The sequence below is a fragment of the Clytia hemisphaerica genome, unplaced genomic scaffold, assembly GCF_902728285.1.
Source record: "Clytia hemisphaerica strain Z4C2 unplaced genomic scaffold, Clytia hemisphaerica genome assembly, whole genome shotgun sequence".
NCBI lineage: Eukaryota > Metazoa > Cnidaria > Hydrozoa > Leptothecata > Clytiidae > Clytia > Clytia hemisphaerica.
This window is the reverse complement of record NW_027104060.1, coordinates 1,650,691-1,676,384: the sequence shown is the minus strand read 5'-3', so window position 1 is coordinate 1,676,384 and position 25,694 is coordinate 1,650,691. Positions and strand designations below refer to the sequence as shown.

General features: G+C 35.2%; 1 protein-coding gene across 4 annotated transcripts; it reads left to right on the top strand.

Moving 5' to 3' along the window:
- Positions 1 to 4,385: 4,385 nt before the first annotated feature.
- Positions 4,386 to 25,563, top strand: LOC136812454 (arf-GAP with dual PH domain-containing protein 1-like). 4 transcript variants are annotated; one of them, XM_067068953.1, is made up of 12 exons: positions 4,386 to 4,406; positions 4,849 to 4,912; positions 11,435 to 11,537; positions 12,082 to 12,221; positions 16,740 to 16,831; positions 17,512 to 17,603; positions 17,820 to 17,932; positions 18,570 to 18,731; positions 21,260 to 21,343; positions 22,814 to 22,876; positions 24,022 to 24,093; positions 24,388 to 25,563. In XM_067068953.1, exons 3-12 carry the CDS (start codon positions 11,453 to 11,455, stop codon positions 24,700 to 24,702), a joined length of 1,218 nt encoding a protein of 405 aa, XP_066925054.1. In that variant the 5' UTR covers positions 4,386 to 4,406; positions 4,849 to 4,912; positions 11,435 to 11,452; the 3' UTR covers positions 24,703 to 25,563. The 4 variants fall into 4 exon arrangements, with proteins under 4 accessions (XP_066925054.1, XP_066925053.1, XP_066925052.1 ...); XM_067068952.1 differs by lacking the exons at positions 4,386 to 4,406; positions 4,849 to 4,912 and adding an exon at positions 4,942 to 5,064; XM_067068951.1 differs by lacking the exons at positions 4,386 to 4,406; positions 4,849 to 4,912 and adding an exon at positions 6,210 to 6,284.
- Positions 25,564 to 25,694: the final 131 nt, after the last annotated feature.

Below are 25,694 nucleotides of genomic sequence, written 5' to 3'. Positions count from 1 at the left end.
TGGGTACCACCCCCTAAAATCGGCTCCTAGGCAAAATAATGGGGGTTTAATGAAAAAAACAGGTAACAACGGGCAGGATAATCCGTATTAGACATTGAAAAAGGGTCTGTCAACCAGGATTTCTATAGCGAAAACGAAAACGGATTATGTAAACATCAACGAAAGTTTTTGTAGGTAGGCAATAGCAACCGGTTCAAATAAATAAACGCGCGGGAAAACGGGGAAAACAAACCAATCGTAGGGGTTCTTTTGCTGCAATATGAGGATTTAGTGCGAAAACGGAGCGATCTGAGGAAACACGAGATTTTGGTGTCATGTAGTCATACTCGAAACACTGAATTTTCAAAAAAGTTTAGCCATATAGGGCAATTTAGTATATATCGCGCGCACATTTTACCAAACGAGATAAACATCAACGATTCTAAAAGAACGGCACGACACAGAAAAACAGAAGCAAAATTAGAGCTAACCAAGAACAGATTTCAAACAAAAAAGCGCATATTAAGCCTTTGGAAAGAAGATCTGGTAGTCAGAGCTTCCTAGGAAATGCAGTTAGTACTGGTTAGTACAGTTCTTTTTCTTGAACTTTTCTCAGACACCACCCCTTTGGCAGTTAGTACACATCTGTACTAACTGCTTTTTAACATTTTGAAAGATTGACCACCACCCCAAAAACAGGCATGATGTCTGAAATTGACCAAGTGACCCCCCCTGCATCACTTATTATTGTGAGATATACATTTTACAACCGTAAATTTGGTAAATCAGGTTTGTTTTGATTTAACTTTGTATTTTAATGACCAACCAGGTCATTCACTTGAGGGCTATAGACCTTTTTTCAAAGAGGCCACCCTGTTGAATAATTATGTAGTCCAGCAGAAAAACAATGATACGCCCATGCATAATTATTACAAGAAACATGAAACAGTAATTATGCATTGCTGTATCATTGTTTGTATGGCTGGACTACATAATTATTCAACAAGGTTGCCTCTTTGAAAAAAGGTCTATGCATGTTAGCATCCACTGATGTAAGTTACCGGATCTTACGGTGGTATCTATTACTTTAATGGGATAAATTTTCGCGGGGATTAATTTTCGCGGATTTCGCGGATTTGGGTGTCATCCGCGAAAATAAGTCCCATTGGAAATTTGAAAAAGGCCCATCCGCGAAAATTAGTTTCCGCGAAAAATTTGAATTTTTTTTGCAAATTTAGCTCCGCACCATGGAAGTTCAAATTCAACTTTTGATAGTTGTAATACATATCTCCTCGCCCTATTCCAAAACACCCTCTTATTACTTCAAAAAAAAATTCTTAATTTTCCTGGAAAAATTTTATTTCATTGTTGACCCTTTTCAAAAATTTTAATTTGTACCCCAATCCGCGAAATTAAATCCATGCGAAAAATCAGGAAATCCCTCATCCGCGAAAATTAATCCCCGCGAAATCTTAAAATTTCGCGGATGAGCTCAACCGCGAAATTTAATCCCCGCGAAAATATATCCCATTAAAGTACTCTCAATTGAATTATTCATTGATTGAATGATATCGATTGGCTCTAAGATTTTTTTAAGATTTAACAATTGCAATCAATAATCAATATGTCAATCAATATTATCTTTATTCATCTGATTTTGATAGTTTGGTTTTACGTTATTGCTATTATTATATAATTAGAGATATCTCAAGAAAACTTGATTATGATGTCATGATTGATGACGTCATAAATACAAAAAGTTGAATATCTTGAGAAATATAGATCAAAAGTTTATGAAATTTGGACCAGTGATAAAGTACATTGAGATGTTTCAAAATTTTTTGAAAGTATTTCCCAAAATCAATGACGTCAGCAGAAATTGCAAAAGAATTCGAATTTTCGCGATAAAATGCTGACATCAGCAAATTTTAAAATTAAAAAAAAAAGATTCTCCTCCTCTTGATGAGTTCTATCATTGGTCCAAATTTCATGAAATTTCGAGTATTAGTTCTTGAGATATTCAACATTTTAAAATTATGACGTCATAAATAATGACATCATAATCACGTTTTCTTAAAATAAACTCAAATTCTGCTGAGAAAAAAATTAAGTTACACCAAATACTGTATTCTACATCCAAATATGCTTCCAAAAATGTATAGTTTGTTATGGTTTAGGGACTGGAATTGGGGCAGAAAAATTAATGTAATTCTGGGACATGCATTAAGTTACCCAAGCTGACCAAAATTTTTGCAAAATTTCAATTTCAGTAGTTAATACAATAGTACCAGGAAAAAGCTTGTCTTATTAATTAAAAAATCTGATATATAAAAAGTATTTCATCTGTATGTTAAAAAGATATGAGATACAGAAGCTGCTGGTGTGTAGTAGCTATACTCCAACAACTTGGGAGAACAGTACATTATGAAATGGTCTGACCTGACAGGTATTACCAACCGCCACGCCTATTTTATCAAAGCATGGTACCCAACACCCCTCACATGACATGAGTTAACCCAGGAGAAGGCACATCCACTTTCTAAGTAAATCACAGCGCTAAGTGGGAATCCAGCCTTGACTTCCTGCACAGGAGTCAAGGTAGACTGGAGTCTACTTCTGGCTGAACTTTGTTTTTTGATAATTTTTAAAGACACTGAGTTCAGTGTCGTAGACTCCGGGGGGGGGGGGGGGGTACTAGGGTTGCGAGCTGACGGGGGGGGTGCCGCCCGACTTTCGAACTTTGGACCCTTACTGGGACTAAAAAGGAGAAAACAAAGGAAAATTTTGGGAATTTTACGACCCTTAGCGGGACAAATTTGACCAATTTTGACCAAATTTCGATCTTTCAGAGGGTAAAAAGTTGAAATTTTCCTATTTTTCCTACCCTTAGTGGGACTGAAATTTGATTTTTGGATTTTTCCGACCCTTAGAGGGACTTTGGAAGTCCAAAAAAGGTACCCTTAAGGGCGGCACATACCGTACCCTCCATTTGCCTAAGTACCCCCCCCCCTGGGCGTAGACTAGCAGGAGCATTTGACGAGATCGCCATTTTGAATGAAAATGTTAAAAATCCAAATAGTAAAAAAGCTACTTGGAGTTGAAAAATATAATTTAAAAAGGAGAAATAAACATCAATATTAGATTTTCAATCTCTTATTCTCAAATAAAAACATGGCTTAATTCTATTTTTACTTTCCATAAAACAACTAAAATCTGGCAGACTGTTTTACAGTCTGCCTAAGTAAATGGCATATTACCATCCATATACTGCTGGGCCACTTAATCAACCATCCAGTCTATTAAAAAGCTTTAAGTGGACACCGGACTAGAGTCAAGGCTGATAACTAATTCACTATCTTGCTTAAATGGAAAGGGAAATGCATGAAATAAAATAAATCAGTAACATGTAAACAACTAACTTTGATTTGCATATATGCAATTTATAATGAATGGCAGTTAGCAATTTAAGGCTATGAATTATGAAGAAATGGGCAACTAATAACTTGGCTTGGCTGTATTGAAACGAGAATATTAAGTACTTTAAAGAATATAAGGCATTAAGCTAGAAATTAGGAAACCTATTTTAATAAGCTTTCAAAACCAAAAGGTTCGTGTAAAAAACGTCTACAGCCCAAACTCAGCAAGAGTCTCCTTCTCTAGAACTAGGTTTCAAGCAGGGATATGTTATAGCGGAGCTGGATAACGTACATTTAAAAAAGCCTTGTTCTATCTCTGTCCCTGACATTAAAATTTGATATGAAATTTAACATTTTTAATTACAAACTCGTGAAATTTGGATTTCCTCTTAGCCAATGATTCTGCTGCTGCATTTATCGTTCACGATTAAAAACTTTTAATTATCAAGAGGGTCTGTAAAACATTGGTGAATGACAATTAAAGAAAATAAAAAACATTGTTTTCCTTAGTAAAGTTATAAGAAGTTTCTTCTCTAAGATTATAAATAGTACTTTTTCATTTGAAATACCGCGCTACACCGCAGGGTGCCTCACTTTCTAACTGATATTTTCAGATAGCAAGTCGGTATGTCTGATTATCGAAAAAAATTTCAAGTCAATTGAAACAATATTTGTCGAAATATTTACATCCGAAATTTTTAAAGAGAAATCATGAAAGCTTCTCAAATTCATAACACACGCTGATAAAAATAGATTTCATTTACAAGGAAGCTTTTGGGGTATATTCTACAAATATTATTTTGATGAAAAGCGGGAACATCATAGCAAAATATGTGCAAACGTACTGCATGAATACTTCGCCTGCTTAATTTTTCTTATAAAAACAGAACACTCAAGGGGACAGAGATGGATTTCTATTTTCAACAGTTTACAATAGAAAAGACAAAGAAGCAATCCGCTAAGGAATTCTCGTCCTTCATCCAGCTCCGCTATAACATATCCCTGTTTCAAGTAGGTATTCAATTCAGTGATTTTATTTATAACAAAAGAAATTCATAAATATCTGTAATATAAATCTCGGGATCAATTTACAAAAGTATTTTGCTGAAGGATTTGAATAATAGCTTGTTGATGCAAGAATTCTTATCGTTCCTCTTTGGGTGATGTTGAGACATTAAGCAAATAGTAACACTATGTGTATAATGTAATAACTATCTGGTTTTGAAAAGTAAATTTGTAATAGGAAATTGTTTAATAGAATTGTTGTTTTTAATAATTTCCAAGTTTTATTTGTGAAAGAAATTGCTTTTTAAAACAATGATAATTGATAGTTTTATACTACATCAACTTTTTCTGTTCCACGAATTTAAGTGTATTATATAACTTCTCAATCGTTTGATAATTTAACCACTAAAAGTAAATTCTATATTCATCTATCCTTTATCTCTTCTAGTTAATACAAGCTTATAACAAAGAAATCAAAAAGTAACTGTAACTCTCAAACAAGCTGTGATAAGGTATGTTTTTATGTTATGCTTTCTTTACTGTAATGTATGTGTGTATTACGTTACGATTTCTGAAGTTTGAAGTTTTTAGAAAGCCTTTTTCAAGCCTGTTTTGAAGCCAACTCACCTCAGGACATTTTTAAAATTCAAGAAGGATGAAAAAGGTATGATTTATTGAGTGTACTACCTACTTCGTCCCCCCTTTCTTAAGGGGGGATGACGCCTTCCGGAAAAATTTAGAAGAGGGGGGGGTTCAGAAATTTTCCTGAAAAAAGGGGTTGATAGCAAGGAAGGAGGGATAGTTTAAGAAGGGGGCTTACATATATATTGTAGATTATTTGCAATCACTGCTATGAAATTTGGTCTTCATGAAAGAAAGTTTTCTGTAGTTATAGTCTGGGTCAAAAAGAAGAAAGATGTTTATTAATTCGCTTTCTCTCTCTAAAGATATTTCATATATTTGTTAGCTATTTGTTGTCTAAAATCCTTGGGGGATGGACATTTTTAAAGGTTATGGGGATGTCAAGAAGGGGGATCAGACCTCTTTCCGCAATATGTACTAAACACGAACATGTAGGTTATACTCTGTGGCATTTTTAAAATATATACAGATAGTATTTTTCATTCAGAATCGCACTTTTGCACTTGTTTGTAGTTTAAACTCTCCGAGATTGAAAATTCAATTTCATATTTATAAACAAACCGTTTTATTCTTATATAACTAAACTCAATTCGAAAGCTGACTGAGTGCTTATTAAAATAATCAGGGAAATTCCTTGGTATAAAACATTACTTTCGTCACATGTGGAGATACCATAAAAGAGATGGCTTTAAAATTCGATAAAGAGTCCTGAGAAAGAGTTAGCTATAAGAGTCCCTTATATTTCAAATAGATTTAGGTTTCCCACTTTACGATATTAGTTCTTGATAAATATTTAGTTTCCAGGGAAAAAGATCTTTTAAAATTAAGTAAGGTTTATAACTCAAAAACCTTTGTCGCTTTTCGGCTTTAAGCAACCTGCATATCACTTTAACAAAGCTGTAAATACCTTTTTGCAACTATCGAGACTGCAGTATAGTGCCAGAATTAATCTTAATAATCAACCGAAATAGAAATCATAGAGTAGATGACGTCATTTAAATAGAGGATTTGATATTCCTTCGATACTATTAAGAAGCCAGAAAGGTTAATCAAATAGCATAAAGTCGATTTTTCTCTATAAATGATTGAGAAATGAAAATCGAGGATTAGAAAGGTTAGAACTCTTTGGAGACATCTCAGTAGCAGCTGATCAAAGGCTAACGAAAGGTAATCATTTCTTCAACGCATCTGAGAAGCTAAAGAAGTTGTATGGATTCTTTGCAAGAACTTTTAGACAGCCCTGTAAGTACGTAATACTGAGTTTATGTTTGTGTATTTTTCTGCGACGGAGACGGTAAGGTTTATAATTTGAGTAGATCCTGACCAGCTGAGGACGACGGTAAAACAGCACTTTTACCGTCCTCGATTTTGCAGGTCAAAACTACGGGTTATTCCAAATCGCTTCAGTCACTTTACCGTCCTCAAAAATGCAAATACATAAACTCACTAATAATTTGGATAGCTTCAGTTGAATTAACCCAGGGATATTTAGAAAACAAATCTCCGTGTATCAGTTCGGGAAGTTCCATAGAATCGCAGCGCTGCGGAATCCCGAAACTTTATTGTGTCAAATTCCGCAACGTTGTTGAATTTCACCCCAAGAACGGGGTCACACGGGCGATGTTGATGCGTTTTATTGTAAGTGCTTGTGATAAGATAGTGAGGGATAAGTGGAAATACTGAAAATCGCCCGCGCGCCTTCGATCGCATAGATATTTCTATGGAAGTGAATTAATGATAGCAATGTTGTTAATTTTCAATTAATAGGTCAATTAACGTGACCGTACTTGATAACAATGTTGTGTTGTTTTGAATGTGAAGAATGTTTGGCAAAAAGTAAATAGTTTGTTATGAAACGACAACTTTGATTGCTGAGCTTCAAATTGAGAATATCATCGTTTAGTCAGTTTTGATTTCATCGTCAGATTGTTTCATTCAGCTCTGGTTCTATTTTGATACTAAATACTGAGTGTAAAACCATACAAAACCATTGGGTTTTTAAGATGCTATAATTTTATACGACCGAGTAAATTCATTAAAAAGTTGATCATTGAATATTGAGCATATTATTAGGATAGGAGGAATTGTTTTTTCATTTGTTGGATATTTCAAAATGTTAAAATTTAAGAGGATGCTTTCGTCCAGTGACAGAGAGAGTCCTGGGGCGAGACGAGGAGTTCGCCGACTTTCCGATCTTGAGAGACTGAGGATTTATAGACAAAGTCAAACTGATGAGGTTTGCAACGAAATTCAGAGATTTATTTTATTTTGTTTTATTAACCTTTCATCTATAGCTTGAAAATTTGTCCCGCGAAAATTTCTTCCCTTGAGGTATACCCCTGATTTATGTATGTATTAGATCTGCCTGTCTTAGTTAAAGCTTTTTTCAAACCAAGAATATAGGAGATATACAGTTCTACGTAAACAGTCAGAAAAAACAAAAGATATATTATCGACAGGTACTGCTCACATCCACTGTAACGATAACGTCAAATTTCAATTGAATTGCTTAATCAGCGCGCCTTTTATGCTGACAGAGCAGAATAAACAAAATATTTTCTAAAAATCTGTGTCCACGCGGTGCGTTAAAGATTGAAAGTTATTCCTTCTTTTGCTAAAGACTGCTGTGTAAAGGCCGGTCTTCACTTTCGCGCAATATGAGCGAAAACTTTTTGACGTTTTTGTAAGGTCATTGGTCGGTTGAAAAATAAAGGAATTCTATTGGTCGAAATTGACGTGGTTACACTACATTAATATCTTTAAAATTTTTGAAATTTTTTAATCAAAAATACATTAAAGAAATTAACTATTTTCTTTAAAGTCTTTTCGAAATGTTGTATCAAATCTTCAATCTTTTTTTCTCAACTTATTTTCTCACTCAACAAACGACATGAGTGAAAGGAGGAAGGCTGCAGCACGTATTGTGCTAATTCTTTTGTAACGGAAATTTGAGAGGAAATATTCGAAAAAGAAAAGTCGAGCTTAAAAGGTCTTGCTGAATACGCAAGTGGCTAAAGTTGAGGAACGAAAAAAGTGCCTACAACAACATATTTGCTGAACTTCTTCGTCTACGTGACCAAGAAGAAAAGAAGAATTCTATATCTCAGGATGAACACAGAAACTCGTGGCTGATATCCATCCTTCATGCAAAATCTTTCTCTTATCCTATCTTTCACCCCTATCTTTTTTCTTTTTTTTTTTTTTTTTATTTATAAGTAATGACACGAACATAGAATACAAACACTAAAAGGTTCCAGCCCTCCCGCAAAAAAACCGCTAGATTATACCGCCAGGAGAGAGGAACCTTATAAAAAGAAAAACGAGAAAAAAAAAACAATAGAAAACTTAGGCAAAATTAAACAAAAAACAAGCTAAATGAGCATTGTGAACAATCAAAACAACGGACCCTCGAATCGACCAGTATCTTGGATAAATTTTACGGTTATACTTATTATATCATGATTTAGGTTGTTACTAAAATTCGAATCCCCAAAGAGAAGTATTCTGGAGAGTATTCTTGGGTTAAATGGTAGCAAGCATATGTCAAGTTGAAGAAGGCTGTCAAACATTACATGTCTATCATCGGAGAAATCAGGGCAATGCATCAGAAAATGCTGTGTAGTTTCGATAGAGTTATTTCGACAGTTGCAAAAAGGATCAACTGTGTCTGCAAAATTGTGTTTGAATTTATGTTCCCGAAGATGACTGAAGTCGACCCTTAAACGGTTAAGTAGAACCACACCTCTATTGTTATCAAGTCTGAAAACCGAATTGGCATTGGGTTTTAAGAATCTGAGTATCGCGGTTTTGAAAAGCGAGATTGAAGGAAGATTTCGTATGTTCTCGTCCAGGTTATTCCACTCACTGATACAAAAAGGAAAAAAGGAAGCACGATATCGTTCGGTTCGACAAAAGGGTGGCACAAAAGGAGGTCTAATCCTACGTCTTCCACCAGCATCCTCATCTTCATCAACCTCCTCCCCCCTCTGGGGAGGAAGGATATTAGAAAGATAAGTTGGCGCAAAGCCATTAATTATTTTATAGAAGAGAATAAGTCTGCGGCTAAGTCGCCTGTCTGCTAGACTTTCAAGACCTAGCTCTAGATAAATTTTTTCTCTAGATGTTCCTCTGAAACATCCTGTTATCGCAAGACAGGCATTGTATTGAATTGATTCGATTTTTTCAGAGAAAGTGGAATTACCTGGACGATCGTATACTACATCTCCGCAAGATGTGGTCTTACATGGGCTTTGTAAATAGTGAGAAGTGAGTCCCGTGGGAGGAATTCGCGAAGCCGGTTGATGAGACCAATACCTCGATTGGCTTTTTTAATTTTTTCATCAAGATGACGATCAAAGGCTAACTTTTGATCAAGTATAAGACCAAGATGTTTATGATGATCTTGAACCGCAATGGGTAAATTGTTGAATGTAATTACTGGAGGATCTAGGTTTACCCTCCTTGTAAAGAAGACTTCGACGGCCTATTTAGAAGGATCAGGGTTGAAGGACATCTTCCATTGATGAGCCCACTCATTTATCTTCTGCAAGTCACTGTTCAGTTCTTGAGAACAGCGAATCTGATCAAGAATCAAGGAAAACAAAGAAGAGTCATCAGCAAATATTTTTATCAAGGAAATTATATCTTCGGGGAGATCGTTAATATATACCAGAAAAAAGAGGGGTCCCAGAATGGAACCCTGAGGAACACCTGCTGAAATCGGGGTCCATTCAGAGGATTGACTATCAAGAACTACCCTCTGTGACCTTCCAAATAGAAAATTTTGGATCAAAAGAAGGAGAGAGCCAGAAACCCCATATGACTTAAGCTTGAAAAGAAGGCCTTCGTGCCAAACTCGGTCAAAGGCCTTAGAAATGTCTAAAAAGACACCTCGGGTGTCTAAGGGTGGGTTTACATCAAAATTTTTGAGGATATCATGCGTTATGGATAACAGCTGAGATACACAAGAGTCTCCTTTACGAAAACCTGACTGGGAATTTGTGAAAAGTTGATTTTCTTCGAAATAGCTGTAGACGGAGTCAAAGATGCATTTTTCATAAATTTTACCAAGAATAGGCAAAAGAGACACTGGTCTATAATTTTTAACTACGCTCTTGTCCCCCTTGTTTTTGTATACTGGGACAACGTTTGCTTTCTTCCATTTATCAGGAAAAATACAAGACTCAAGAGAAAATTGATAGATCTTCATAAGAGGCTTAACCAAGGATTCATCGCAAATTTTTATCACCCCTATCTCATATTAGCCATACTACGGTTTAAAAATTCTAAACGCTAGAAAATCCATTCATCGAAAAAATGTACAGAACTATCATGTCGGTGCCTTTGATCTCGAGAGAAGTGAAGAAAAAAACTTTAAACTCTTTACCAAAAAAAATGGTAAAGAATCGCAAGAAATGATTTCTTTTTCAAGAATTTATAGGTCTTTATTTTCTTTAAAAGAGGACTGTTACACTTGTAAATTTTTTAATCATAAAGACTTGATTAAAAAATTTCAGAAATTTTGAAATAAATTAATGTAATGTATTCGCGCGAAACTTTTTTATGACGTAATCTTTTCTTCAGGCAAAAAAGGTTACGAAAAAGCTGTCGCCCATTTCGCGCAAAAGTGGAGACCAGTCTTATACAAATGAATTGAAATAATGAAATAAAATGTTATATTACCCTCTTTTACAAAAAGTGCTAAGTTTTAATGGGTAATTTTTTGAATTGTCTGCAAAAGATTGAACTATCTAAAAATTTTCTTTCTAAATTGATGTTTCAAAAGTTATAACTCTTTTTGTACGAAAAATTGGGATGAAAAATTGGTCAAAACCAATATTTTCAAGATTTTGAGACAAAGAAGTTTTTACAAAAATTTTCCGAAAATTTATTGTTAGTTTGGTTAAAGATACACCATCTAGCAAAAATATTTTCAAAATCTTTCTTCTTCGCCGAAAATAAGCTCCTCAAAGTTGAAATACTTGTCTTCGCAAATGTCTTCATTTTCAGATTCAGGAATAGTTTGTCTAACAGAAAATGTATAACATGCCATAGTTTTGTCGGTTATATCAGTCATAAAAACACATTTTATACACGACAATATGAAAAATTCACAGTGGTCAAAGCCCTTAAGGAAAGAAATTTTCGTGGAATTTAATTTCGTGGTTGAGAGAGGATTTTTTGTTGAAAATATGGCCTATTTTTCCCAAAAAAGGCCAATTTTATAGGTGTTTTTTTTAATCATGAGAATATTCGTGTTTCGCGGAATTTAATTTCGCGGATTTGTCGAAAAACCGCGAAAATTGAATTCTGCAAAAATTTGTTCCGCGAAAATTTGTTCCTGCGAAAATTTGTTCTCTTAACGTAACCTGTATTTTTTCTTTTTTCTTTAGTTTTTCAGCACGTTAGCGATGTCATCGGAGCAATGTGCTCATCGTCTTCAAGAGTTGATGCGTATCCCTGGTAACAGCCAGTGTGCTGATTGTGGAACTGAAGGTTGTCAATATTAATTATCAAATAATTGTATCAAATAATTATACCCAGCAAATAATTAATGTAAATTCTGTAAAAATCCAGGAGCCCTGGTGGACCAAATAGGACAACAAGAACAATTTTCATTATCTACGTTTTTAGCACTTTCCTCTCATCACTTAGTTTCAAATGATGTTTGTATAATGATCAAAATTCATTGTTTATGTGTAAAATAACGTCATTAAAAATTGGCCCCCAGCAGCTCCCAAGGCTCTTTTAGTCAATTGATGATATTCATAACGTAATCTTTTCTAACGGAAATACCCCGGTTTTAGCCAGTAGTGGTAAATTTTAACTAGACAAAAGTTGTACAAAATTTGCCATTACTGGCAAAAACCAGGGTCTTGTCGTATGAAGCATTACGTCATGAATATCATGAATTGTATCTCTCAATAACTACTAGAAGTCTATTTATTGAGACTCAGAAAGCGAGCCGAGTCAGAAGTAAATTATTAGCCTGTATGCTTATGTCCTTAATCATGTTTCGTCATCGTTATTGTTTGTTCAGAACCGGAACCAAACTTTGTTTCATTGAATCTTGGTTTATTCATTTGCATCAAATGTTCAGGCCATCACAGGGCCCTGGGAACGAGATTCTCCGTAACGAAATCCATATTGCTTGACACATTTGACGACGCCAAAGTCAAGGTAGGTGTTTTAGCTTTTTATGGCAGTGATTCTCAACAACAAAATTGCCTTAACAAAAAGTTCTTAAGATGTTTTGTAATTTTGGAGGATTTTTTTTTTCAAGAGATTTCTTCATGTTTCTAGTAAGCAAGTTTTAAAACCTCTATAACTTGAACAAGTTTTCGTGTTCCTTCAATTAATAATGCCTTATTTTAAACATATTTTAACCTTGGAACAATAGAATTTTTATCCCTATTGAGATTTCAATCGAAATTTTCATCCCAACTGTAGGAAAAAGTTTAACCGGGGCTGTGAGACAGGGGTGTACGAGATGAAAGTATATCATTAGCCCGTTGCTCCTGCTTCAAGTGCAAGTGTCAAGTGGTAATACCCAATATTCCACATATCAAAATAATTAAAAGACCGTCGAAAAGTCCTACATTACAAGGCTATCTACGCATATGTCGACTTTATTTTTCGACTTTGCGTTTCGGGAAGCTTGTTTCTTGAAACCAAGTATTTCGAGGAGATAGCGCTTTTCATACCTTTACTTTTACCTCTACATATACGTTGAATATTATATGGTTTTTGATGTAGTTTAACATGCCAGACGACTAATTAAGAAAAAGTGGGGTATGATAAAGAAATTATATAGAGCCACAGGGTTGGATAGTGGCGATCAAATCCCAGTTCCTTCTCTTCTAGTATGCTTTCTTCAACGTTGTGGCAGAAACGTGTCAAAGGTGTGGTAACTTTGTCTAGTAGAAACACGTAGAAAGTATACTTCTTTTCTCATTGTTATTTTAGTTTCTTCGACTGGTTCCGTGGTTTTCTTTCACTAAACACATTGTTTTACTATATTTTATCTGTGGTGGTGTCTAATTAACACTGCTTGGCGCCTACTTACACAACCCTATTTCCATCATATAGGAGGATATTTTCGTAAGAGGCCGAAATTCTGTGTAGGTCGAAAACTGAGGAACAGATTATGTGTTTTCATGAAATATTTTTTTGACTCATATTGAGTTATTTTTTTCCATCTTAACTCATATTGAGTTGCTTTCTTCCTTATATTCATTTTAGATCACTAGTTTTGCATTGATGGATTTCTATGTCATCATATTTTCCTTTTCAACTCCGACCTGATTGATTTTCTGTGAATGTTCATTCTAGATGTTTGTTGTGATTTGTCTTGTCTTTTTGTTTTGTGGGTTTGGTCTTTAGTGTTTCCATTTTGAGTAGTTGAAGGTTTTATACTTCTAGACTATATATATGACAAAGCAATTCATTATACCGTAACAATTGGTAAATGGTATTATCGTATAACAACTATTATTACTGTATTACGCGGATTATAAACGACTTCAGTCTATATTTGATATTATGTGAAATTCGACACACACATCACATGCATATCATATCTTGTTTACATTACGGAGACATATTTCCAGTTCTGTCCTGTCTTTGAATTTAAGGGATATTCGACCAATTGATACCGTAGCAGTGTAAGCAAAATAGACATACATATATAAACTCTTGGATAGAAATGGAACAGTGTGGGGTTCATTAAGGATAAGTATAAAAGCATCAGTAGATTCAATAATTGCAAGTCCAATCGCCTCGCGATTTGTATACAATACGCAGTCAGCCACCAAACCAATCAAAAATTTCTTACCGAAAGTTTTGAGTGATGGACAGATATTTTAATCTCTAGAGGAGCAGGATTCAGACTAGAGGAGCAGGCTTCAGAAATGACAATGGCGAAATTATTACTATCCATCCACGTATTTGTATACATTTGTTCACTAACTGTTATCACAGTATGGCTATTTGGTAAAAAACACTCAACATTCAAATTAGAGTTTGGGGATCAATATGGAAATTCTGGGGTATTCGTATCCGGTGTAGTGAATCATTATGGTCTTTTCCTATCAGGTATTACACTGTTGAATGTATGGACTATCATTGGATTTATTGTTTTAATTGTTTTGCTTCAGAAAACCGGTGCAGATTGCTTTAACAAACCTATCATTTTCCTGGTACAGCAAGCTTCGTTTTTACAGCTACTTTCTTTTGTTACATTAAATTGGATTTTAAGCGATATAAATATTAACGATAAATACTATGACTATCAATCAGTTGTTCTTGACTTATTCTTTAGTTGGAGAGAGACCCTAATACCATTTCTCGGCTTTAATATGGCTCAATTATTACTAGTCCTCATATTTATAATCACCGATTACTACCTACACTACAAAACAGCCAACCAAAACTTACGAGGGGAGCTTTATATTTCTCTTGTCTGTAAAGGTTTTGTCTTCATCGTAATCAATACTATTGTTGCGTTTTATTACCCGGAGAACATTATCACATCGTATTATGCTATCATATTGAGCCCAATAACATTGGGTGGTCTTGTTATCTACATACTCGCTGTGAAAAGCGCATGGAGGTTTTCCTGCTGCTGGAGAGATAATGCATTCAACCCGGTATTGGATGATTTTTCACTCTGGGTTTATTGTGTATTGTCTATAATTCATGGTGCTGGATTGACTTTTTACATTACCACGTATCTCAATATATTTGATAAAGGTATCTATCTCGTATCTCGGATCTTTGTTCATCACAAAGAGAATGTATATTACAGGCATGGAAGATCAATAATTCTTTAGATGATGGAGATTTACTGCTTTCTTTCGTTTTGATTGCTCCCTTGCTTAATGTTACACTTATACTAGCAATCGAGAGGAAATTCCGACAACAAATTTTCTTATACTGTGTCTGGACTAGCGATGTTCTGTCTGAATATTGTTGCAGATATCAGGGTCCTGAAAATCCAGAACAAGATCCGCTATTACAGAATGGGGAGCACAATCCAAGATATATGGCTGAAGGAAATATTGAAGCTAATCAAAATAATGATCCACACGAGGATAGACATGAGAGAGGAATTGAACCAGCGAAGCGCCCTGATCAGCCAGATTTACGGCAGCCGAGGAACATTTTGGTAGACAAGGTTATCCCAGTACAAGAAACGAATCAAAACTCACAATTATATTCTGAATGCCATAATCAACTAAATCATGATTATGTACAGGGTAAACTCGAACCGACCACTTCAGAACACCCGCCCCTTACTGAAGAACACCCACCGCCCACTACAGAACACCCATCGCTTACTGCAAAACACCCGCCACCCACTACAGAACTTCCACCGTCCACTACAGAACACCCACCACCCACTACAGAACACCCACCGCACACGGCAGAACTTCCAACGCCCATTACAGAACACCCACCGCCCACTACAAAACACCCGCCGCCCACTACAAAACACCCGCCGCCCAGCAACAGGGAAGAGAATTTTCATGGCTATCACACTGTTTCTACACAAACTGAAAGCCATGAAGAAAACCAGAGAAACGATACAGGACAAGTTCATTCTGATATTACTGTTCGACTTTATCTTCACATTTAGTTAAAAATGATCATCGACTTTGATCGTGCATACAAAACCACCAGATCCTGTTATTACTGTTGGTTATGTGTTGTAATATGTGTACCAATTTATGATAAATTCTTGTTAAAATCTCATCTATTATATTCATAATTTGTATGAATTGTCTTAACATTTTGGAAAGAAAGTAAAGTTGAAATTTCAAGTAGAACCTTTTAGTAAAGAATTTCCCAACAGAACTCTTTAAAAGCCAAATACAGTGTGTCCGTGAAACTCCTCAAGATAAAAATTTTTTAAATATGCTCCGCTTTTTCTCTTGTCTGTACACACAATTTCAAAATTCATTGCCGTAGAGGGTCTGTTGTCATTGTCTTTTCTCATTTGAGATTTTTCAAATCGGCCGCTGCGATGGAGTGTTGGCGAGAGAGGGGAGAGGATGAGAGAAGTGTTGCTATTTATTAATCATACTTTACCCACGTATGGGAATTTTTTTAATCAAACAGACAATGTGCACAGAGTGTACTACGAAGCGATAAACGTGAGTGTATACTCTGGTACAGATTACTTTCTCTCCAGACACACTGTAGATTTATATGAGATTTCGACACTCCCTGGCAGCAAAGTGGCTTTTTTACCATTAATATCTTTCTCAAAAATTCTCTCTGGCAAATTTTCCCGATTTTATCAACCCTGTGAAATCCCCTGCCGTGGCTTATTCTAGTGATTTCTGATCCATAAGATGAATACTACTTAAACCGTTTGCACATCAAAATCATCCAAATATCAAAACTGATTAATAATACAGGAATTTCTTTCATTGTACGTTATCGACCAAAACTTAGTTGGCCCTAAGTGACTAAATTTTGACTTGGTGACTAAAATTAGGGCCGACTAAAAATTTAGAAATAGCCAAAACTTAGTTATTAGTCGACCCTTAGTGACTAAAATTAGGGCCGACTAATAATTATAAGGCCGACTAAGTTTTGGCCGATAAGGTATCCCTTATACACCTAACTTCACAGCCAAATAGGCTTACAAAACCCCATCCATCCAAAAAATTATATTACATTTTATTTTTCTAGCAAATGGAAGCTGGTGGGAATATGTTAGGTGTAGAAAAATGGCAAGTAAACGTCCCAAAATGTTGGCCAATTGTTGATAAACATTCACCAGAGTAAGTGAGATTGTATAAATTCGAATAAAAGTCCCTGATGTTTATTTAGATCTAGACGGCCCACTTTTCGCCCTGCCTATTCTAATTATGAATTGAAGTTGGCAGAAAGTTGGCTGTCTAAAGTTTATGCATTGCCCTCTTTTGACATCAATGCGATGTCTGCTTTCAACCTTTTTCAAGCAAACATTTAACTGCCAAATTGCTTACTTTAACAATTAGAATAGGCAGGGCAGAAAGTCAGTCGTCTAAGCTTGAGCTTAATTATTTAGTTTTGAGGAGAGCTGTTTATTCGAGGGCACGTTTAAAGGAAGGGGCGTTTATTAAATCATTTTCAACCAACGGCAATTTGAAAAGCGACAGGTACCCCACGAGCTACTTGTTTCAAATAAACGAGGGGCGTTTTAAAGAATAGTAATACGGTAATTTGTTGTTTAGCTATTTGCTCAATCTGAACCAAAAAAAATGTTAATAGATAAAATCTTGACAAAACAAACGACTCATAGGGATACAGATACACTTCGGTCCTTAAATCATCAACCCTTTTAAGGACGGGGGGGTAAATAAAACGATTGAGGAAGACCTGCAATTTGGATCCACAAGATCGAAGACGGTAAAAATGCGGCTTTAAAGGGATCTTTCGTCATCAAGTTTTTCCTTAAAATTAATTGTCTCACCTTCAGTGATCTAATTGAGCAATGGATACGAGCGAAATACGAGCGACAAGAATTCACCGAAAATCAAGTGACTGAGGAATTAAGACCTTATTGCGTAGGTAAGGTGGATCATTATTTCAGATCCTAAAATAAGACATTGTTCTCAATTGTACGGTAAAACAAGTAACCCTCTATTCCATATACTAAGTGCGGCTAATGTTAGTTAATTATCGGAGCCTTCTAAATTTGCATTTTTACTTATTTTCAATGTTCGAATAACCTATTCGTTTTGATTGAAAACTATTTTAAGGTGTTAATTTTTTATGGATTTTCAGGTTCGAAGTATGGTTTTCTGATGAAAAAAAAGAAGAAGGACAGTAAATGGCAACGCAGATTTTTCGTCTTATCCGCGGAGGAAGGATATCTCAAAATGTACATCAAACAAGGGGTGAGAAAGTCTTTACTGATATAATATTTATCCCAAATCGGGATGAAAAGATCAGTCGGTGCGCCAAATTGGGCAGATTCTCTTACGATAAGCCATGGTCTACAGTGTGCCATGTGTGGAGGCATTTATAGTATGCATATACTGAAATAGGGATAGTATGTTAAAGGACATTTTGGACTCAAAATTACCAAAACCAGCCTCTAACTCTTATATAAAATACATTACACATTATATCGGGAATAAAGAACTACACGTTTTTTTTTATATAAGGAACACGTTTATAAGGAACTCGAGGCTCAAAATGGTTCAAAAAATAAGGAATTGTTTAGGAACTGCTCATGCTGAGAATAAGAAAACAAGTTTTAAGGAACAGTAAGAGATGGTTATCCAAACTTAGCAGCTATGTAAATAAGGAACTCGATAAGGAACTTTGAGGCTGAAATTCTCTGTAAAAATAAAAAACTCCAGGCTCAGAGCAAAGTTAAGGTTCCTTATAAAAAAAAAAACGTGTAACTTACAGCTGCTACACGCGGTGCTTTCAATATTTGCTCGAATTTTTCGAATTTTCTTGAACACTTTGTGATTCTACTTATTTGACTGTATTATACATCCCATTCATTTATTTTCCTCTTCATAGGACAATGAACCTAAACACAAGATTAGCATCAGTGGAATTAATTTAATGATGGTTCATAGTGACGTCACCGGAGAAAAACATAGCATGCTAATCACTTTTCCCATCATGCAAAACAACCAATCGAAACAAAGGCATATTTATGTATATGCGGACAAAAGTTTTGTAAGTTAGGACCCAGATCCTTTACTTTGCTTCGTTTGACTGTTTCAATCAGCAAACATTTTTACATAGGGTTACCATATAGTGGGTATCAAGCCCCCCTTAAAATGGCACCCCCCTCTATTTTCCAGGTTTCAGTTTAACCCCCTCTTTTTTCGACCTTTTACTCACAAACTCTTACAATTTCTAACTATAAAAATAATAATTGTTGAGAAATTTAAAAATGAATGGAAAACAAAGACACTCTTTTGTAAATTGGCAAATCTTCCTAGCCCCCCCCCTAAAAAATTAACCCCCCTCTTTTTTTGTCCAAGCCACCCCTTTTATTTGGAATTTTTACAAGATCATGTTCAGACGTTACAGATGAAAATAGTGGAGCGAAGTCTTTTCGATCTGTTTTGCTTTGTAGCGTCTTCTATTTTGACGTTTCCACTTTTGACGTTCACACAGTGTTTCGGAACTGTTTAGTTTTGGAGCAAAACGGAACGTAGCGGCTGAACGTGGTGTTTGACCACTCGGCCATCGCTCCTAATAATAACACTGTTGAGGATATGACTCACTGCGATGTAACAGAATTTAGACTTGCTCTCAATGAGAAAATAATAAAAGTAGAACATTGGGTCCCAATGACACCATGCTTCTCAAAACTTAACTTATTTACATTGGACATGATCAAAAGTTATTCAGCCAGCAGTAGACTCCAAAATTCCTTAATTAACTTTAAACAGGGTACCCAAAGAAATCCTAAATTTAAAATTATTATTTTGAAGATTTTTAGGGTTCAGTCCCTTGTAAATAGCGCAACAACTTCACGGTGATCTTTAATCGGATTTAGCGGATTAGAAAAATGCTTAAATTTGGTCGTAAAGAAAGGGAGGGTATTTGATAGGGAAGTAAAAATTAGTTGTGCTCAAATTGTACACATATGCGCTTTATTTATTAAAAGGATAGGGTCGTTTTGAAAAGTTACTTTGAAATTATTACAAAAATTAAACTTTAAATTTCCCAGATTTTCAAAAATTATTCTGAAGATCGCGGTGCTTCCGCAACTCAAAAATAGTTAAAGGTTTTTTTTTAATAAGAGTGATATCCTTTGCTTACTCCCATCAAATTTAATTCACAAGATTTTTGGACCTACCTGGAGGTCCTATAAATTAACCTTTGTTCGTCCGTCCGTCCGTCCGTCCGTCTGTTACCAGCTTTTCTCGAGATTGGTTCATTAGTTTTTTCTGATTTTTGGCACAAAGATGCAAAATGGCAATGCCCAAAATGTGACGGAGCCCGATTTTCGAAAAAAAAAATTTTCCGGCCGAAAATGCCGGAAATATGCCGGAAAAACCGGTTTTTTTGACATTTTCTCGAGATTTCATCATTAGTTTTTTCTGATTTTTTGCTTAAAGATGCGTATTAACAATGCCCAAAACATGGTCAAGTCCGAAAATGCCGGAAATATGCCGGAAATCACCGTTTTTCTGGATTTTCATTAGACTTTTTCCATATAATTGGTTGTTTTTTCATTCAAAAACATTATTAATAGCAATGCCCACCATCAAGCGTGTTTCAATTTTCAATAAAATTGATTTTTAAAGCCGGAACTATTAAAAAATCACCGGAATAACCTATTTTCGCCGGAAAGACAGTATTTCTTGAATTTCTCGAGCTGTACTTTATATTTTTTTATGAAATTTTGCACACTGATGCAAAATGACAATACCTAAAATGCGACGGAGCCCGATTTTCGAAAAACATTTTTTTCCGGCCGAAAATGCCAGAAATATGCCGGAAAAACCGGTTTTTTTTACATTTTCTCGAATTTTCATCCTTAGTTTTTTCTGATCTTTTTGCAGAAATATGCGTATTCGCAATGCTCAAAACATGACAGAGTTCGATTTTTTGAGAAAATTTTTTTTACAGCCGAAAATGCCGGAAATATGCCGGAAATCGCCGTTTTTGCAGATTTTTATTGGGCTTTTTCCTAACATTTCTTTGTTTTTTCTCAAAAAAAAAACATCATTGATAGCAATTCCCACCATCAATCATGATTCGATTGTCAATAAAACTGATTTTTTTTTTCTCAAAGTAGAAAATGTCACGGTAGAGGCGATGGTTTGAGTTTTCTAGAAACCTTATTTATTAAGCTGTGTATTTTCTGAAAGTGGATTGTTTTTATAAAGAAAAGCGTTTATAATAATTTCTTTTAGCTTTTTCAATAATAGGGCTGATAATTTCTCCCAATAGACATGCTTTCATTATATATTTTTTATTTTGTCCAGTTATGTCTTATGTGTTTCATTGTTTCAATGTTCATTGATTAGTTTTGATAACCAGGTAGGTCCATAAAAGTATCACTTGTTCACATTGGATTGACAGGGATGTGGAGCAAGATTCGTCAGAAAGGGGAAAAGAAAAATATTTTTTGCTTATAGCAGACACTGTCCTGATATAAGATATGTGTCTGATATGAAACGGGAACATACTTATGTAAGATAAAACCTTTAAAATAGTATATATCATTTTGATGTTTCTTTCAGGAGATAGTTGACTGGTATCTAACAATTCGTGGAGCACGCCTGAAATTCTTAACACCCTATTTATACGAAGTTGAACGTCCAGTGGTATGTGATCATTTCTGGACTAAGGTCGTCTTTTAATATGGGCGTGGACTGATCTGGCTATTAGCTATTCGTGATATTTATGACGTCATGTTATTTACGGAAGCACCCATAAAAGACCGGGTGTTTGCCACTAATTTTGACTTTAACAATTAAACTAGTGGCAAACGTACGGATTATTTTGAGTGCTTTCATATAAAATATTACGTCACGAATAACATGAATTGGCTACATGGCACGTCACTTTGTTTGACGTCAAAAAGTTTTTCAGCCAATCTCCATCTATTAAAGCATGGAATTATTATAGACACTGGAAAAACAATGAGCTGATTTTTGCCAATTTCTCATGTACAAGCCTTGTCCGCAGTAATGACATTATTGTTCACCCTCCTTCCACCATTAAATGATTTTCCGTATTATTTTAATTGCATTTCTCATCAAAATACACTTATCCAATTCCCAAATGAGACTTTAAGTTCTCCTCTGAGATTCAAACTCGTCTAGTTAATTACTAATTATACGTCGTTCTGACGTTTTAAATTTCGAGAAAGATGGAAAAACATGTTATGTATAAGAAATTGAATGTTAACACCAGAAATTTTTAAACTTCAACCTCAAAAAATCCACCATGCCACCACCGTGCCACCAAAAGATTTTCAGACCACAGTGGAGCTATGAGACTCACATCTAATATATGTCAATCTCAGCTCTTCTAGGAGATATATTGGAAAGATATTCCCAATTCAAAATTCGTGTCATTATAAGCATTTTGTTTGATTTTACTCATCTGATGATTTTTTTCTCACATCAGATTTCATAAATGTATCCGTTTGGTATTCTAGCATTTATTTTCAAACTTTTGGCCAGCAAAAGTACGAATAGAAAAAGTTAAAAAACTTTTTAGAAATTAGAGTATTAATCATTTTTCAAAATCAGAGTCCTTCGCGCCGCCATGACAGTTGTCCTTTGCGGATAAAGCTAGAACATCAATTGTTTTCTGAAACAATAGAAAGACAATACTTCTCTCTCCACCGTTTCATTTGATGTTTATCCAGAGTCTCTATAACAAATCCATGATTAAAGCTACTATTTCCAAACAGACTTATTTAGCCAGGCCAGATAGGCCAGAAAGAAAAACATTTTTTAATACCTACGTTACCAACGTTTGTTCTTATTCAGCAAATTCTAGTGCCGTGGGAAGCATTTTAATATGGAGGGCTGAGGTATAGTGACACCGCAAAAGCTAACTGTTGAGGGGATTTTGAAAATTTAAGTTCCAGACGTCCGGAAAATGTACTTAAAATGAAAATTTATTTCGAGAAAGCTTTTCTCAAGAAAAGTTATTCGTGGAAAAATAAAAAAAAGTGGTTTGAGTCGACGTTCCCTTTATAATGCTACTTGCAGTCTAAAGTTTATGCTCTCTTTTTAACCAAGCATACAGATGATGATCATAGTTTTTTTTAATTTTTCTAGGTTGACTTTTTGCAATCAAGGAAATTTATCAAATCAGGATATCTACACAAAACTGGAGGCAAAGTAAGATTGGTCTAACTAAAAAATTTTGGTTCCATCCTATTTATGCGCCGTCATGCCTTCAAGAAGTTTTTGGGAAAATTTGTCCCGATAAGTACAATACACGTTTTTTTTTTTTTAAGAAACTAGTTTTACCAAGCAGCCTCAATGTTTCTTAAGAAATCGACCTTTTGAGCCTTAAATGTTTCTTACATGTTTCTAAACTGTATCAAGCTTAAAGCCTTAAAGGACGCATGTCGATAATACAATAGTCTAATTGACTAATTTACGGTACTTTCATATCTTCTACATATTGATTTTCTGACTTTCTCAAGTGTTTCTAACTGTTATGTATGTATATTTCTGGAACCTTGATTGGAAGGTTCTTAAAAAAACGAATTAAAAAATGCTATTTTCTCATTCTCAGCCTCAGCATGTTTCTTAGATGTTTCTTAGTTTTTAGACATTCTGAGCCTCATGTTTCTTAAAAGTGTGTTTCTTAAAAAAAAAAAAACGTGTATTAGTATAAATAAGTGAGGATCGCCTACAACCATAACTGCAGGGAGGGAGGGAGGTAAAATATTTCATCCTGTCAGCTTTCAGTTAGAGAGTGTATATAGCGCTTATCAAGTAAAAGTAAAACCGCGATTTAACCTGTGTTAAATCCAAATTTAACTTTCCATTTGCCTATGACCTAGATTAGGGGTAGAAACCAATCAAGTAGTCAGACGGCTTAGAAGTAAATGTGAGTCGGTAGATATAAGTTTGGCATAAAATTATGGCTAATCCTCGAATAAGAAGTTTTGGGGAAAATTTGCAAAAGATTAAAAAAGGCATACCCTTTCACGTGAAACTCATACTCAAACCCATCAATAACACTACAAAACTAAGTGGTTCAATGGCTCTGTACGGGAGATTACCTAAAACTAGACTATGCTATGAGTTACATCTAAGAGGAACAAACGTGAAGACGGGATTTTTTTACGGGGATGGCTGTTGTCTTAAACACAGACTCTATCCGACGCGAAACATATTACGTTTTATAATAGACAAACCATGTTATATATCATAATAATATATTATACGGACGATAGCATCGTCTAACCTAAAACCTAAATTTGTCTCCACTCTTTTGAGTTTTCTTATAATTTGTTTTATCACTTTTTTAGGATGGAGACAGTTGGCGTAAAAGATATGTTTGTGTCGATTTCCATCGCTTTTTATACTTCGAAAAAGCCCTGGTAAGTAAATTTTGGCTTTATAGTTTTGATATTATTACAGAGAAATTCGAACATAGAAAGTAATTTGCAAGGCTTTTCCACTTGATTAACGGGGACTGAAAATTAGCTCGAATATAGAAAGATTCGAATAATAGAAGTTGGAATTAATTCCACTGCAAAAGGTTGCAGGCCGCCGCGGGAGTCATTCCCTTCGTATGGAGTTGCAAGAAACAGGAAAATCTTAGGAAGTATTTTGAAAAATTGCAATTTCGTTTTTTGAATTAATTTTCTAACTTTAATTTTTTTTCTCAAAAGGATTCAGAACCAATTGGGGAAGTCTCAATCGAGAAAGCGGGAATGGAATGTTTTGTTATGGAGGGTATCGATGGTAACCATCCACAATCTCCTTCTGAACACTGCTTCATGGTACGAGCACACGAAAATTCCTCACTAAAAGGCCGAAAACCGACGTATAATTTTTGCGCTGCATCACGTGAAGATTTGAATATATGGATGAATGCTTTTCGAAAAGGAATGGAGGACTTGAACTTTTTAAGTGCCGTTAAAGAAACGGATAAAAGACAATCCCTTATGTCCAACTTTTCACGCACTTCGTCTTACGCTACGTAAGAAAATACGTTACACACGTATTGCAGTTTTATTTTAACGAATAAGCTTACTAATCGGGTAAGTAACTTATGGTATGTCTCAAAAACTGAAAATGACTATCATCTTTAGATCGCATTAGTCGACAGAAAATGACCAGAAAAAGGGCTGAACATGAGAGGTACTATGGTCTAGTTTCTAACCTGATGTGTTGCCTAATTGTTTTCCCGCTCATTTTCGCGAAAAACCACAAAAACAGATTATGACGTCATGATCAATGACATAAGATCTAAACATTTCAAATTTCATCTGTTCATCCAATTCCCTTCAAACTCTAACCAAAGATGTAGCTCATCAAAGTCAATCTTTTGAAAAAATGATTACGTCAGCAAAGATTAGAATTAATTTAAACTTCTAAGTTTTGAGCTGTGAACAGCGAAATCTAATTCCGCGAAAATTGGTCCGCTCCTTTAGAGCTTTAGCGTGCACGCCCGCCATACGCCGTCGAAATATCAGATAATAACATGCGATGTAAACTAACTACATGAGCGCTACCAGAATCGAGCGAGAAACTCAAAAAAAAAGAACTTGGCAGCAAATTTGCCCCGGTCCCCTTGGAATTTTAGAATACTCCCAAACCCGATATCTCTACGTGCACAGTTTCATACTTCTCGTCATACTTTACGTACAATGCATATGCTATATAGTGGAGAGATACTTGAGATAAAAGTACTTGCTTTTTCGTGCGAGGCGATTCATTTCACACATAAAGGGATATCAAATGTAAATATATTATTTTGGTAAATTATCAGTAATTTTAATTTTTTATAAAAGTAATTTACATACATTATTTTTGTACCTGCAATTATGATAATGATTGGAAAACCGCGTTGTTTGTGTAGCTCCTTAGATGCTTGCCTAGTCTTGGGATCCTTCCCTGTGTACCCGGGGATACTAACTAGGGCGGGAACTAGGGTTGCGAGCTGACGAGGGTGTGCTGCCCGAAATTCGACCCT